The 15,006-nt window shown below is 46.4% G+C and overlaps 1 protein-coding gene across 2 annotated transcripts in view; it reads left to right on the plus strand.

The window, feature by feature from the left end:
• Positions 1-15,006, plus strand: part of LOC140714386 (annexin A4-like) — a 94,007-nt gene that overhangs the window by 31,031 nt on the left and 47,970 nt on the right. For both annotated transcript variants that reach the window (XM_073025611.1, XM_073025613.1), the window contains exons 2-4: positions 5,263-5,386; positions 12,106-12,203; positions 14,241-14,657. In XM_073025611.1, coding sequence (XP_072881712.1) covers positions 5,272-5,386; positions 12,106-12,203; positions 14,241-14,657 — 630 coding nt within the window. In that variant the 5' untranslated portion in view covers positions 5,263-5,271. The remainder of the gene's footprint in view (positions 1-5,262; positions 5,387-12,105; positions 12,204-14,240; positions 14,658-15,006) is intronic.

Raw genomic sequence — 15,006 nt, forward strand, 5'->3', positions numbered from 1 at the left:
GAGTCTTTCCAAAATAGTGTGAATTTGTGAATGTGTGGTTATTCTGAAAGCTTTGCAGCGACACAAACCACGGCCTTCCTGCTTAAGCCTGCCCATACAGTAGATCTGAATGAAATGTAGTGTGATGAATGGGGCTCGATGTTTCATTAATTACTCTGTACTCTGTTCAGATCCACTCTTTGGGTCTATCCTCCAAGAGAACCACAACTTTGTTGTAGGGTGTGGAGGCTTCTGTGCCACAGTGCTCTGGAGGGCCATGTTGGCTGGAGTCTGGGCCTTGTGCTTTGGCTCTTTGTAGGGTCACCCATGCTGAATAGGTCAAAGAGTAGAGGCCAGGCTGAGAGAGGTCCACCGGTTCTTCAGGTTTGAGGGTTTAGCTCAGGGCTGACAACACTGATTGGTCAAAAAAGAATTGTTATAGAAACAGCAATGAAGAATCTTTCTACATCTGTGTGCAACGGTGGGGACAGACATTGATGGAGGAGCTTCATTGCTGTCCTAAACACCTGCAGCGTAATGGGCAATGAGTATGGGTATATAGTGGATGAGCATTAGTGATTTAAAAGCCCACTGTTGGTTTTTAGTGAAAGATTTTACTTGGATTTCTGGTTTATTTAAGGCTTGTTACGATGAATCCATTTAAACTGAGAATTACTGATAATTCCTCCCACTGTCCAGAGATGTACTGGGTAGGTTCATTGTAAATTGTCCCATGATTTGGTTAGGGTTAAATCAGGGTTTTCGGGGGTTCCCGGAGCTGAAAGGGCCTGTTCCCGCACTGTGTCTCTATGTAAATAAATAACTGATCTATGCAGTCAAGTGACTTGACGTAAATAATTTTAACAATGTAAAGCATTAGGGTGGATGCTTTTATTATATTGGTTTGACGTAATCAGAATGGTCTATGGGTGAGTCAAACACTAAGCATGTGGTAACTGGTTAAACAGGTTTCTCTGGTGCCTCAGTGAACAGCCCTCTCACCTCCTCGGGGTCTCCTTAGGTTACGGAGTAACTTGCTTCCACTCTGGGTTCTGGAGGGGAAGGTGTCTGTGTCACAGCACAGGGTCTCCACTCTGGGTTCTGGAGGGGAAGGTGTCTGACACGGGGTCTCCACTCTGGGTTCTGGAGGGGGAAGGTGTCTGTGACACATGGTCTCCACTCTGGGTTCTGGAGGGGAAGGTGTCTGTGACACAGGGTCTCCACTCTGGGTTCTGGAGGGGAAGGTGTCTGACACGGGGTCTCCACTCTGGGTTCTGGAGGGGGAAGGTGTCTGTGACACAGGGTCTCCACTCTGGGTTCTGGAGGGGAAGGTGTCTGTGACACAGGGTCTCCACTCTGGGTTCTGGAAGGGGGAAGGTCTCTGTGACACAGGGTCTCCACTCTGGGTTCTGGAGGGGAAGGTGTCTGTGACACAGGGTCTCCACTCTGGGTTCTGGAGGGGGAAGGTGTCTGTGACACAGGGTCTCCACTCTGGGTTCTGGAAGGGGGAAGGTCTCTGTGACACAGGGTCTCCACTCTGGGTTCTGGAGGGGAAGGTGTCTGTGACACAGGGTCTCCACTCTGGGTTCTGGAGGGGGAAGGTGTCTGTGACACAGGGTCTCCACTCTGGGTTCTGGAAGGGGGAAGGTCTCTGTGACACAGGGTCTCCACTCTGGGTTCTGGAGGGGAAGGTGTCTGTGACACGGGGTCTCCATTCTGAGTTCTGGAGGGGAAGGTCTCTGTGACACAGGGTCTCCACTCTGGGTTCTGGAGAGGGAAGATCTCTGTGACATAGGGTCTCCACTCTGGGTTCTGGAGGGGGGAAGGTGTCTGTGACACAGGGTCTCCACTCTGGGTTCTGGAGGGGGAAGGTGTCTGTGACACAGGGTCTCCACTCTGGGTTCTGGAGGGGAAGGTCTCTGTGACACAGGGTCTCCACTCTGGGTTCTGGAGAGGGGAAGGTGTCTGTGACACAGGGTCTCCACTCTGGGTTCTGGAGGGGGAAGGTGTCTGTGACACAGGGTCTCCACTTTGGGTTCTGGAGGGGAAGGTCTCTGTGACACAGGGTCTCCACTCTGGGATCTGGAGAGGGGAGGATGTCTGTGACACAGGGTCTCCACTCTGGGTTCTGGAGGGGAAGGTGTCTGTGACACAGGGTCTCCACTCTGGGATCTGGAGGGGGAAGGTGTCTGTGACACAGGGTCTCCACTCTGGGTTCTGGAGGGGAAGGTGTCTGTGACACAGGGTCTCCACTCTGGGATCTGGAGGGGGAAGGTGTCTGTGACACAGGGTCTCCACTCTGGGTTCTGGAGGGGAAGGTGTCTGTGACACAGGGTCTCCACTCTGGGTTCTGGAGGGGAAGGTGTCTGTGACACGGGGTCTCCACTCTGGGTTCTGGAGGGGAAGGTGTCTGTGACACAGGGTCTCCACTCTGGGTTCTGGAGGGGAAGGTCTCTGTGACACAGGGTCTCCACTCTGGGATCTGGAGAGGGGAGGATGTCTGTGACTCAGGGTCTCCACTCTGGGCTCTGGAAGGGGGAAGGTCTCTGTGACATAGGGTCTCCACTCTGAGTTTTGGAGTTGGTGAATTTATGGATTTAAAAAAAGAGTCAAAGGGCCAGAGATGAGGGATGAAGGGAACATGTGCATTGTTGTGTGAGGAAAGCTCCAGTCAATCATTGTGTTCTATTGTTCCCTTTTGCCCATGAGCAAAATGAAACTTGCCACACGTTCATATTTACACAGAGATATGAATGTCCTGTATGCACACACACCCCTTTACCACACAAAGAACATTGAATAGGAAGGGCCTGAAGCATTGTGGAGGACTTGCCACCCATCCTACGATCTTTTTGACCCACTACCATCAGGAAGGAGGTACAGGAACATCAGGACTAGGACTGACAGACTGGGTAACAGCTTCTTCCCTCAGGCTGTGAGACTAATGAATACCCTGCCACCACCGAGGTCTTGACACTGGGTCTGCAAGCTGTTTACTGTTTACCTGTGCTGAATTACGTATATTATGAACTTATTTACGGTAGTAGTTGTCTTATGTCCTCCAAGAAGACCCCAACCGGGTGGTGGCTTAGTGGCATCTGCGCCAGACTCGAGGCGAATGATCCTGAATTTGAATCCAGCCAGCTCCTTGCACGCTTTCCATCCGTGCTGGGTTGAGCGTCGAGCTTGCAACTCAGCCTCGTAAAAAAAAAACAGGTAAAAATAAAGCTAAAGAAACTGCAAGTCTGCCACCCCATGTGCCGCAAGGCGCAGAAATGAACAACAACGAGAGGAGCACAACCTTGTTGTGGTTTGGAGGCATGCGTGCCTCAGTGACCCAGAGAGCTATGTTGGCTGGAGTCAGGGCTTTGTGCTTTGGCTCTTGATAGGGTCACCCATGCCAAACAGGTCAAAGTGTAGAGGCCAGACTAAAAGTAGTTCACCAGCCCTCCAGGTTCAGGAGTTCAGCTCAGGGCTAACAACCCTGACTGGTCAAATATAATCGTTACGGATACAGCAATGAAAAATCCTTCTACATCTGAGTGTGACGGTATTCCTGAGTCTCCACCCGGGACTTGCATGCCTGACAGTCGTGGCAACCGAGAGGAAGTCCTGAACACCACCAGAGAAGGGGGATCTTCATTGCTGCCCTAAACGCCAGTGGCGTAATGAGCAGTAATTTAAAAAAGTAGTTTGATGTGTTGTGTGTGACCTACAGTACGTTTTGTGGTCTGGAGGATCTCCACTCTGAGTTCTGCAGAGAGAGAGATGTCTGGTTTCATTTGGTTGTTTATATGTACAGTCAGATAACAATGAACTTGAGCAAACATCCACAGTGCAAATTGCACAGGATCGAAATCAATCCAGAGGCAAAAATCAGTCGAGGTCGATAGCACGGCAGAATGTCACTGAGAACTATCTTTATCACTGATGTGCTGAGGTAGTCAATGATGCTTAATGTCAGTTGTATCGGTTGCTAACGCAAACAACACATTTCACTGTATGTTTCGATGTACGTGTAAGAAATGAACAGTGATTAAAGTCACAGAGCACTACAGCACAGTAACAGGCCCTTTGGCCCATCTAGTCCATTCTAAATTGTCATTCTGTCTAGTCCCATCCGTTTGCACCCGGACCATAGCCCTACATACCCTTTCCATCCATATACATATCCACATTTCTCTTAAGCGTTGAAATTAAACCCACTTCCGTTGGCAGCTCATTCTACACTCTCTATATGAAGAAGTTCCTCCTCATTTTCCCCTTAAATGAATAAATCTGAAATCTGAAGAAAATGCAGAATGAGGTGCAACCAACAGCTGCAGAGGGAGTGCAGTGCAGGCAGGCAAGAAGGTGTAAGATAGATTGTGAGGTTGAGAATCCAATTTATCATACTACGGATCAATTTAATAGTCTAACAGTGGCGTAAAAGCTGTCCTTCAGCCCGGTGGAATGTGCTCTCGGGCTTTTGTAGCTTCGAGAAAACTTGGGGAGTCCTTCCACGGGTCCAAGCCAATATTTTCTGGTGATTCTATGTGGAGTCTTCTGGGGCTGAGCTGAAATGTTTTCTTGGATTGGGAAATGAACCTTTAAATGTAAGAGGTTCTACAGACGCTGGAAAGCCAGACTAACACAAAGAGTTTGATAGATTCTTGTTTGGTCAGGGCATGAAGGGATATGGGGAGAAGATTGGGGCTGAGAGGAAAATTGGATCAGCCATGATGAAATGACAGAGCAGACTTGATGGGCCAAATGGCCTAATTCTGCTCCTATATCTCAAGTTCGTAAAATGGTGAAGGAACTCAGCAGCTCAGGCAACATCTATGGAAATGAACAGTCAACGTTCTGGGTTGAGACCCTTCATCAGGTCTGGAAAGGAAGGGAGAAGAAGCCTGAATAAAAAGATGAAGCGGGTGGGTGGAAGAGGTAAAGGGCTGAAGATGGAGAAATCTGACAGGAGAGCAGAGTGGACCATGGGAGAGAAAGGAGGAGGAGGGGTGCCGGGGAAGTGATGGGCAGGTGAGGAGAAGAGGCCAGAGCTGGGAATAGAAGAGGGGAGGGAGAGGAAAAAGGGAAAAAAAAGGAAAATTAAAAAATTACTGGAAAGGGAAACTGATGTTTATGCCGTCAGGTTGGAGGCTACCCAGATGGAATATAAAACTAGCCTTTATTTGCTTTAGAGTGTCCTTTCTTGAGCCTCAAAAGTTCAAGTTCATTTTAAATTGCACATGTTGAGAAAACTGTGTGGCCTAGAGGAGCATTTAAAGTTGTTTTTCTTTACAGATCTAGAAGATGAGTTATCCAGGATATCCATCAGCTCCAGGGGGATATCCCCCCGCACCAGGGGGTTATCCACCTGCATCAGGAGGGTACCCGCCAATCCCAGGAGGATACCCACCGGTAACAGGTACTATATTCCACACCATTTCTTGTGAGAGAGGCAGATGCAGATTTACCGTACTTACCACATGTACATCAAAACAGTGAAATACGTCATTTGCATTAACTACCAACGCAGCCTAAGGAGGTGCTGGGAGCAGCCCTCAAGTGACGCCACAAATTGCGGCGCCAACATAACATGTCCACAATGCTCAGCAGATCAACGCAAACAACAACAACAAAACAAAAACAAACCAAAAACACCCTGTATTCCGTCTGGGTGGACAACGACCTGATTGCATGAATATCAATATCTCCTTCCAGTTAACGAATTCTAGCCCCCACTTTCCTCTATTCCCCACTCTGCCCTTTCACCTGCTTATCACTTCCCCTGGGTCCTCTCTTCCTTCCCTTTCTCCTATGGTCCACTCTCCTATCGGATTCCTTCATCTCCAGCCCTTCACCTTTCCAACCCATTTGGCTTCACCTATCGCCTTCCAGCTGGCTTCCTTGCCCTCCCCTTACCTTTTTATTCTGGCATTCTTCCCCCTTCCTTCTCCATCCTGAAGGAGTGCCTCAGCCCGAAATATCGACTGTTTATTCTTTTCCATAAATATTGCCTGACCTGCTGAGTTCCTCCAGTGTTTTGTGTCTGTTGCTCCTAGCAAAAAAAAAGCAGTCTCCTTTCACATTTGCCGCCCACTCACACAAACAGGCAAGCTTTCAGCTGAAGTACGGGCTGCCTCCAGAGTCCTTGGCCATGGATTACAGGCCACCAGTTTCTGGGCACGCCAACCCAGGGGCTTTGACTTTCTGGCAGTTCCATGCTGAAGCCCACATCGGGCACTAAAAGGAGTTTGAAGGTGTTTGCATTTCTTGAGCCTTTCTTCAGCTAGAAGGTGGTGAATCTGTGGAATTCGTTGCCACAGGCAGCTGTGGAGGCCAAGTCATTGGGTATCTTTAAAGTGGAAGTTTGCGGGTTCTTGATTGGTCAGGGCATCAAAGGTTATGGGAAGAAGGAAAATGGGACTGAGAGGGATAATAAATCAGCCATGATCGATGGGCGATGGGCAGAGCACGCGATGGGCCATTCTGCTCCTATGTCTTAAGGTCTGGGCACTTTACAGGACTTGAATGTTTGACGTGGAATCCTGTTTGAAGATTGGGGTGATTACCATAATCCTGATCAAAGCGGTAAATGTTGTACCTCAGTGAAAGCCTTGGTTACCTGCCTTTTTACTAAGTAAGTTACCCCAATGAAGTTAAGATAGAGAGTGGACCCAACAGGGAAGTTTACACCTACCCTGACCCAAACTTCTCTGGTTGGGTCCTGTGGAATTCCAGTGGGATGGAGATGCGTCTCTAACAAAGGCACTCCTTCCCTCCACTAGCCTGCAGGCCTTGATTTACCCTTCGTCGAGGTGTAGCACTTGATTAGCCCCGATCAGGGTCATGTGAAGCCATGGGAGCAGGAGCTGGATGGTCGTACGAGCAGCTGGTCCTGGTTATGTGACCATTGACCCCAGGCAGCCAATCTCTGAAGAGTATTGATAATGGCTGGGGTCACTCGTCTTGTAAAGACACTGCCCAGAAGAAGGCAATGGCAAACCACTTCTGTAGAAAAATTTGCCAAGAACAATCATGGTCATGTGATTGTAAAACCTGACTTGATTCTGAAACATCATTTGTCCATCTTGCTGCACAGATGCTGAATTCTTCCTGCAGTTCATTTTTATTTTACTCTTTTCTGTATCAAGTTGTTCAGGTTTCCCGCTTCCCAAGTGTGCTGACCCGTATCTGTACCTTTCCTGGCTTTAAAAAAGCTTCTTAGCAAGCCCACTTTGAAAGAAATTGCAGGTGAAAGCATAGAAGCAAGCACTGTGTCAGACAGACAGACATACTTTATTGATCCCGAGGGAAATTGGGTTTCGTTACAGTCTACCTGTGACGTCACTTTCAGGGAACCCATGCGCTGATACATCATGTAGTGGTTAGTGTAATTGTTACAGTGTCAGCAGTCAGGGTTCAGTTCCCACTACTGTTTGTAAGGAGTTTGCATGCTTCCCTGTGACCGTCTGAGTTTTCACCGGGTGCTTCAGTTTCCTGCCACAGTCTAGCGGTGTACGGATTAGTAGCTTAATTGGTCACATGTGTGATTCGGTGGCGTGGCCCAGAAGGGCCTGGTACTACGCTGTATCTCTAAGTAAAAATAAAAAATAAATAAATGTACTTCCTAGGTCCCTCTTTTCCACAATATTCCCCAGGGCCTCTCCTTCACTGTAAAAATCCTACCCTGGTTTTGACTTCCCAGAATGCAGCACATTATGTCAGCTGAAGGATGACGGTCCAGTCTGCGTCATCTCTCTGCTGTCCCAGTGTAAATAAAAATAGAGAGCTGTGAAATAGCTGCAGCCATCGGACCATCTTCCCTGCACCTACAAAGACACCACCCTGTCTGGGACTGAGTTACTTCTGCCCTCATTCATTAAAGCTGCAGCCCACTCGTTTCCCCTAACTGCAGGCATTCTTCTTGAATAATTTCCTAAAGTGCTCGTCATCCTTAAAGACCGACTCTCTATGTAGTTATTTTTTCCACAGCCCAGCCAGCAGTTTGCCTTTTGATGATTTTATTGAATGCTGCTTTACATCAGCACTGTGAACCAAGTTATTTCTGTCTTACGATTAATCCCTTGAGTATGGGTCACTTCCTAGAAATGAACACAATTTGTACTGAGGATTTCCTGATATGGGAATATGTTTTCCGTCTCTGACATTAATAACCGGCTGTTTCTCATACTACCCCAGAAGCTAAGGGCTCAAAAGTCCTAAACTTGACTCCTGTGTGTCATTGGAATTGGAAATCTAGAGAAACGCACACAAAATGCTGGAGGAACACAGCAGGTCAGTCAGCATCTATGGAGAGGAATAAAATGCCAGCATTTCAAGCCAAGATCCTTCATCAGGACAATGAAGAGATTAGCTTTATTTGACATTCTCATTGTGTTATGCTAACTGCTGCACTGCTGTGCCAACGCAATGGAGCAAGCAGGGCCTTTTACACAATGTCCAGAATGAATGACCAAGACCACATTTCTCTCCCCCACTCGAGCCAGACGGTTAAATACATTGGGTGGGTTTGATGAGTGAAATGCCATACTCTTAGAAAGCTCCCGGAGTTGTGAATAAATGGCACACATTGGTGGGTTGGTGTGTGTGTGTGTGTGTGTGTGTGTGTGTGTGTGTGTGTGTGTGTGTGTGTGTGTGTGTGTGTGTGTGTGTGTGTGTGTGTGTGTGTGTGTGTGTGTGTGTGTGTGTGTGTGTGTGTGTGTGTGTGTGTGTGTGTGTGTGTGTGTGTGTGTGTGTGTGTGTGTGTGTGTGTGTGTGTGTGTGTGTGTGTGTGTGCGCACGCGCACACTGCAGTGGACTTTGTCAGTATTGGAATTGGTTGATTATTGTCCCATGTACGGAGATAAAGTGAAATGCTTGACTTCCCTGCTGTTTATACAGATCAGGTCACAGTGCATTGAGGTTGACCAAGGTAAAATAAAACAGTAACAGAATGCGGAGATTCTGTGTTGGCACTGGAGTGGGTGGCGAAGCTTGCGGGCTACCCCCAGCACGTCCTTGGGTTTTGTTGGCTGTTAACGCAAAATATGCATTTCATTGTGCGTTTTGATGCATGTGTGGTAAGTGATTGGATTTGAAGTCTGAAAGAATACAGAATAAAGCTATGGAGAAAGTACAGTGCATGTGGCAATAAGGTCATAACGAGGTAGACTGTGGGGTCAGTATAATACTCGGGAACTATTCATCTAGGTCTGGACTATATATATGCATGTATTTTACTTAGTTGTATTTAGCTGATAACCTGTATGTGCTTGCTATCTTGTATGTGTGAGCACTGGGCTTCAGGCCATGGTGCTGCCTGTTTACAGCTGCCAGGAGAGAGGTGTTGCTGCCAATGCTCTCCTCCAGGAGGTGGTGTGGCATGGCACCCAGGCTGGAGTTGGCACTCTTCCCCCCCCACCCCCGGTGTTCGCTCAGCAGAAGACAGGCTCTGTTGTGGCTCGAGTATGGGCTGTTTTACTACGTGGCTGTATCTTACTGATACCTTTATGTGCTTTCTATCTTATACATGCTATGTCTGCTGTGTGACTGTTGGTATTGGTCGGTACTGTGTTTTGCCCCTTGACCCCAGAGTAACGCTGTCCTGTCTGGCTGTATTCATGTATGATTGACTGAGAGTTAGAATTTAACTGAACGGTGGGATAGAAGCTGTTCTTGAGCCTGGTGCATGTGCTTTCAGCCTCTTTTATCATCTGCCTGATGGGACAGGGGAGAAATGAGAATATCTGGGCGGGTGGGTCTTACCAGGGCTTTGAGAAGTAGAGACAGAGTCTATGGAGATGAAGCTGGTTCCGATGATGTGTTGAGGTGTGTCCACAACTTTGCAGTTTTTTGTGATCACAGGTGGAACAGTTGCCAGTTCCTTAAAAGGTTTTCTGTGCCTTTTGTACTTGGAGTCATAGAGCACAACAGCACAGAAATAGGCCCTTTGGCCCATCTAGTCTGTGCTGAAATGTTATTCTGCTTAGTCCCATTAAAGGAATCAGATTACAAAACTTCCAGCTCTGATCATGACTCCCAACTCTCCATCCAAGTCCCTTCAGAATGGAGTAAGACCATCCAGAGAAGGTCTCCAGTGTGTACCCTGCTATCGTAGTCAACCTCTCCCTGATATCCTTCACTATAGGCACACTCAAGCTTCCTTATTTGAATCACACTGCTTTGAATATCTCGATTTCAGCAACCAAACATCACTGCATATATACACATTCCTCTTTGCATATTTTCTTCTCCCAGTACTGCACGGGTTGTTATATCCACAGTGAATTTTGAAACCTTGTGTCGTGTTGATCTTGTCTTTGGTCTTTTCCTTTAACATCACACCTTGGTATCCATCCTTGGCCTCATGCTGTTTTAGGAATTCTTATTAGATTAAATGTGGGTCAAAATGTTGTTCAATCCCCTTGTGAAGATGTTTAATTTTTCAATAAGATTGAAAGAGTGCAGAGAAAATTGAGAAGGATGTTGCTGGGACTTGAGGATCCGAGTTACAAGGAAATGTTGAATAGGTTAAGACTTTATTATTTCCAGTGTAGGAGAATGAGGGGAAATTTGATATGTGTACAAAATTATTAGGGGTATAGGTGGGGTAAATATAAGCAGTCTGTTTCCAGTGAGGTTGGGTGAGACTACAACAAGAGGTCATGAGTTAAGAGTGAAAGGTCAAATATTTAAACGCAGCCCGAGGGGGATCTTCTTCACTCAGACGGTGATGAAAGGGGAGGGTGAATGAGCTGCCAATGGAAGTGGTGGGTTTGGGTTTGATTTCAACATTTAAGAGGTTTGGATAGGCGCGTTGATGGGAGGGTTATGGAGGGCTTTGGTCCAGGCTCAGGTCAATGGGACTAGGCCAGGGGTTCCCCTCTGTTTTTATGCCATACACAATACAAATAAGCTCTATGATCCTATGACTAATTACATTGACTAGATCAGGCATGGAGGATCAGCGATTTTGTCAACAAGGTGACATCTCCAACAAATTCTCTCAAACACTTACCTTCTATAACAGTTTTCCATAGACACGCAATTCCCTGTTCGTGAATCGGGGTTTGATCCCCACCAATGTCTGTAAGGAGTTTGTACAATCTCCCTTAACCATATGGTTTTCCTCCGGCTGATCCAGTTTCCTCCCACGTCCCAAAGATGTACAGATTAGGGTTTGTGAGTTACAGGCATGCTAAATTGGAACTGGGATCATGGGGTTTTGCAGGCTGCCTAGCACAATTTTCACTGATGTGATTTGATGCAAACAATACAATTCACTGTACTTTTCAATGTACGTGTGACACGTAATGCTAATCTTTAACTTATCTCCCTCTTCTTTAACCCCCCCCGGCCCCCCCCCCTCCCCCGGTTATCCAGCTTCCAATATGTGATGGTGTTATAGAACATAGAATAGTACAGCACATTACAGGCCCTTCGGCCCACAATGTTGTGCCGACCCTCAAACCCTGTCTCCCATATAATCCCCCACCTTAAATTCCTCCATATACCTGTCTAAATTTCACTTGTGTATCTGCCTCCACCACTGACTCAGGCAGTGCATTCCACACACCAACCACTCTCTGAGTGAAAAACCTTCCTCTAATATCCCCTTTGAACTTCCCTCCCCTTACCTTAAAGCCATACTCTATGACCACTTTATTGGGTACACCTGCTTGCTGATGCAAGTATCTAATCAGCCAATCATGTGGCAGCAACTCTGTGCAGACATGGTCAAGAGGTTCAGTTGTTGTTCAGACCAAACATTAAAGTGGGGAATAAATGTGATCTAAGTGACTTTGAATGTGGAATGATTGTTGGTGCCAGATGGGGTGGTTTGAGTATCTCAGAAACGGCTGATCTCCTGGGATTTTCACAGGTAACTTTCTCTAGAGTTTATAGAAAGTAGTGCGAAAAACAAAAATCATCCAGGCAGTTCTGTGGGTGAAAACACTTTGATCATGAGAGAGGTCGGAGAAAAATGGCTAGACTGGTTCAAGCTGACAGGAAGGTGACAATAACTCAAGTAACCACATGTTACAAGGGATGAAGAGTGTCTTTAAATAATGGATGTCGGGTTCTTAGGGCACCATTTTTTTGAAGATGACTTAATGCTTGTTGCTTCTGGTATGATTTCAGGTGGACATCCCTGGGGTACCAATCTGCCTCCACCAATTGGAATGGATACGTTTTCCAACATACAAGGACACCTCAATACCTCCTACTTTGAAGGAATGGTAAGTGCGCTTTGGAAACATGTTCTGACTGGCACTGTAAGACCAGTCCAGGTTTATGCCTAATTCTGCTGTAATTGTCAACCCTGCAATCAGAAATGTTCGCTCTGTGTTTGTCATCTGTATTCCCACCTACAAAGGCATTTTATTAGGTGAATATTTTGACCACACAGTAGCATGCACATAATATTAACCCCCTATATCTCGCTGTACTTGACCTCCTCCCCACCGCCTCTCTGCCTTCTTGAAGATGGTGAAACATACAGAGGAGTCTATCATTTGTGTTAATGACCAACACAGTGGCAGGTTGTGCTGGACAACCCACGAGGGTCACTATGCTTTTGGCACCAATTTAAAGTGCCCACAACTCCCGAACTCTAACCCATATGTCTTCAGAATGTGGGAGGAAACGCATTCCGTCACAGGGAGAACATACAGACTCCTTACAGGCAGTGGCAGGAATTGACCCCATTTGGTGATTGCTGGCACAGTAAAGCACCATGCCATTCGAGCCTTTCTTTTTGTCAGATGCTGTCACTTTGTTTAACATTGATTGCCATCCACAGCTCAGTAAGAAATGTCATAGAGATGTTATTAATCTGGAGAAGAGCACAAGTTCAAGGTTAGTTTTATGGGCATACATAACTAGGATGTAAATTCCATGGAAATTAGCTGTTTGTGTAGCGACAGGATACATTACGAACAGCCAACATAAATGACATTGGTGCAAGTTGAGGGAAGTACAATCTGAGGTAGAACTAGGGTCTTTCAGGTTGTTTCAAGAACCTGATGGGAGTGGGGAAGAAACAACCAGGAGAAAAGTTTAAAGCAGGGTCTATTATGACACTTCAAAGTCAAAATCAGAATCAGGTTTAATATCACCAGCATATGTCACCAAGCTTGTTAACTTCGCAACAGCAGTAAAATGCAATGGGTAATAACATAGGGGAAAAACTGTGAATTACAGTAAGTATATATGCATATCAAATAGTTAAATTAAACAATTAGTATCAAAACAGAAATAAAAAAGTAGTGAGGTAGTGTTCATAGTTTCAATGTCCTCCATATCGGACACAACAGATACGTGCATGGACAAGAAAGATTTAAAAGACATGTGGATAGTGTTGTGGTAGTTAATAGATTAATCCTATTCCGCTCAGTTAGCTACTCCCACATGGCAGGAGTTCACATATTGTACAAGCAGCATTATCAATAAAGCTCAGTCGAATATCCTGCAAGGCTGGGGTCTTGGTGTACTCTGCACTGTCCCTTGGTATCGAACACAGCACATGGGTATGTGGACAGGAAAGGTTTAGAAGGATGTGGGCTGAATTCAGGCAGTTGGGCCTGGCTCAGATGGGCATCTGGGTTGGAGTGGACATGATGGGCTGAAGGGCCTATTTTCCGTGCTGTATTGCTCTATGACTTTGAGAGATTAACCAATTGAAATCGAACATTAATAATTTCTGATGACAGATCTAAAGCTCCTGGTTTCTCTCTCCACACTCTCTCCTGACTTGTTTAGGACCCTCAACCACCCAGGCCATGCTATCTCCTCACTGCTGCTATTGGTAAAGAGGTACAGGAGCCTCAGGCCCCAGGTTGAGGAACAATTATTATCCTTCAATCATCCAGCTCCTGAACCAATGTGGATAACTTCACTCCTCTCAAAGCTAAACGGATTCCACAATCTATAGACTCACTTTCAAAGACTCTACAATTCATTATCTTGATATTTATTGCTTATTTATTATTATTTTCTTTTTGTTTTTGTATAATTTGTTACATTTTGCACAGTTTATCTTTTTCGGGTGTGCTTTTTCATTGATTCTATTGTGTTTCTTTGTACTTACTGTGAAACTCTGGGTAGTATGTGGTGACCTCTGTGTACTTTATAATAAATTGACTTTGACTTTTACCTATATTAGAAAATTGATTATTCTGTTCACTTTGAGCAAAATTGAAACAAAATAAGAATTTGGCATTGCTTTGTTGTCTTGGCTTTCTAATTCCATTGCCTTGTGTATGTTACTGTTGTAGGCTCAAAACGTAATGGGTGGGTTTGGTTCTGGACCACCGAATATTGGTTTTGGCGCACCTTCCAGCCAGCAGCCAGGAGCTCCATACGGAATGTATCCAGGCCAGTCCAACCAGCCTGGTGCTCCGGGATATCCCGGATCCACACCTGGATACCCCTCCGGCCCCACCCCTGGATACCCGCCCAGCTCTGGTCCTGCCCCTGGATACCCCTCTGGTCCGACCCCTGGATTCCCGCCAAGCTCTGGTCCGACCCCTGGATTCCCGCCAAGCTCTGGTCCGACCCCTGGATTCCCGCCAAGCTCTGGTCCTGCCCCTGGATACCCCTCTGGTCCAGCACCAAGTTATCCGTCCAATCCACCACAAGGATATTCAGCCACTCCTGGTTCGACAGTAACCCCCTCTGCAGCTCCTGTGAAGGTAAGGAATGTCGAGATCTGAAGAGGGTGTTTATGTTAATGTTCGGTATGAATGTTTTAGATTGACATTTTTCATCTGTTTAATGTTTTTATCCCAACTATTGAAAGCATGAACAGTTTATGTAACAATGACATTTGTTGTGAGAGGGGAGTGGAGACAACAGGACCTAGAAGTGGGCAGTGGCTGTCTGTAATGGGACACACATTTTAACTGCTGTGGAACGTGCACTGTCAGCACTTGAATTAATTTATTTTTATTTTTAGATCCAGCACAGTAACAGCCCCTCCACCGCCAGCCCAACAAGCCTGTGCCGCAGAGTTACACCCATGTGACCAATTAACCTACTAAC

Source organism: Hemitrygon akajei, chromosome 21 (genome assembly GCF_048418815.1).
Source record: "Hemitrygon akajei chromosome 21, sHemAka1.3, whole genome shotgun sequence".
In the NCBI taxonomy this organism is placed as follows: Eukaryota; Metazoa; Chordata; class Chondrichthyes; order Myliobatiformes; family Dasyatidae; genus Hemitrygon; species Hemitrygon akajei.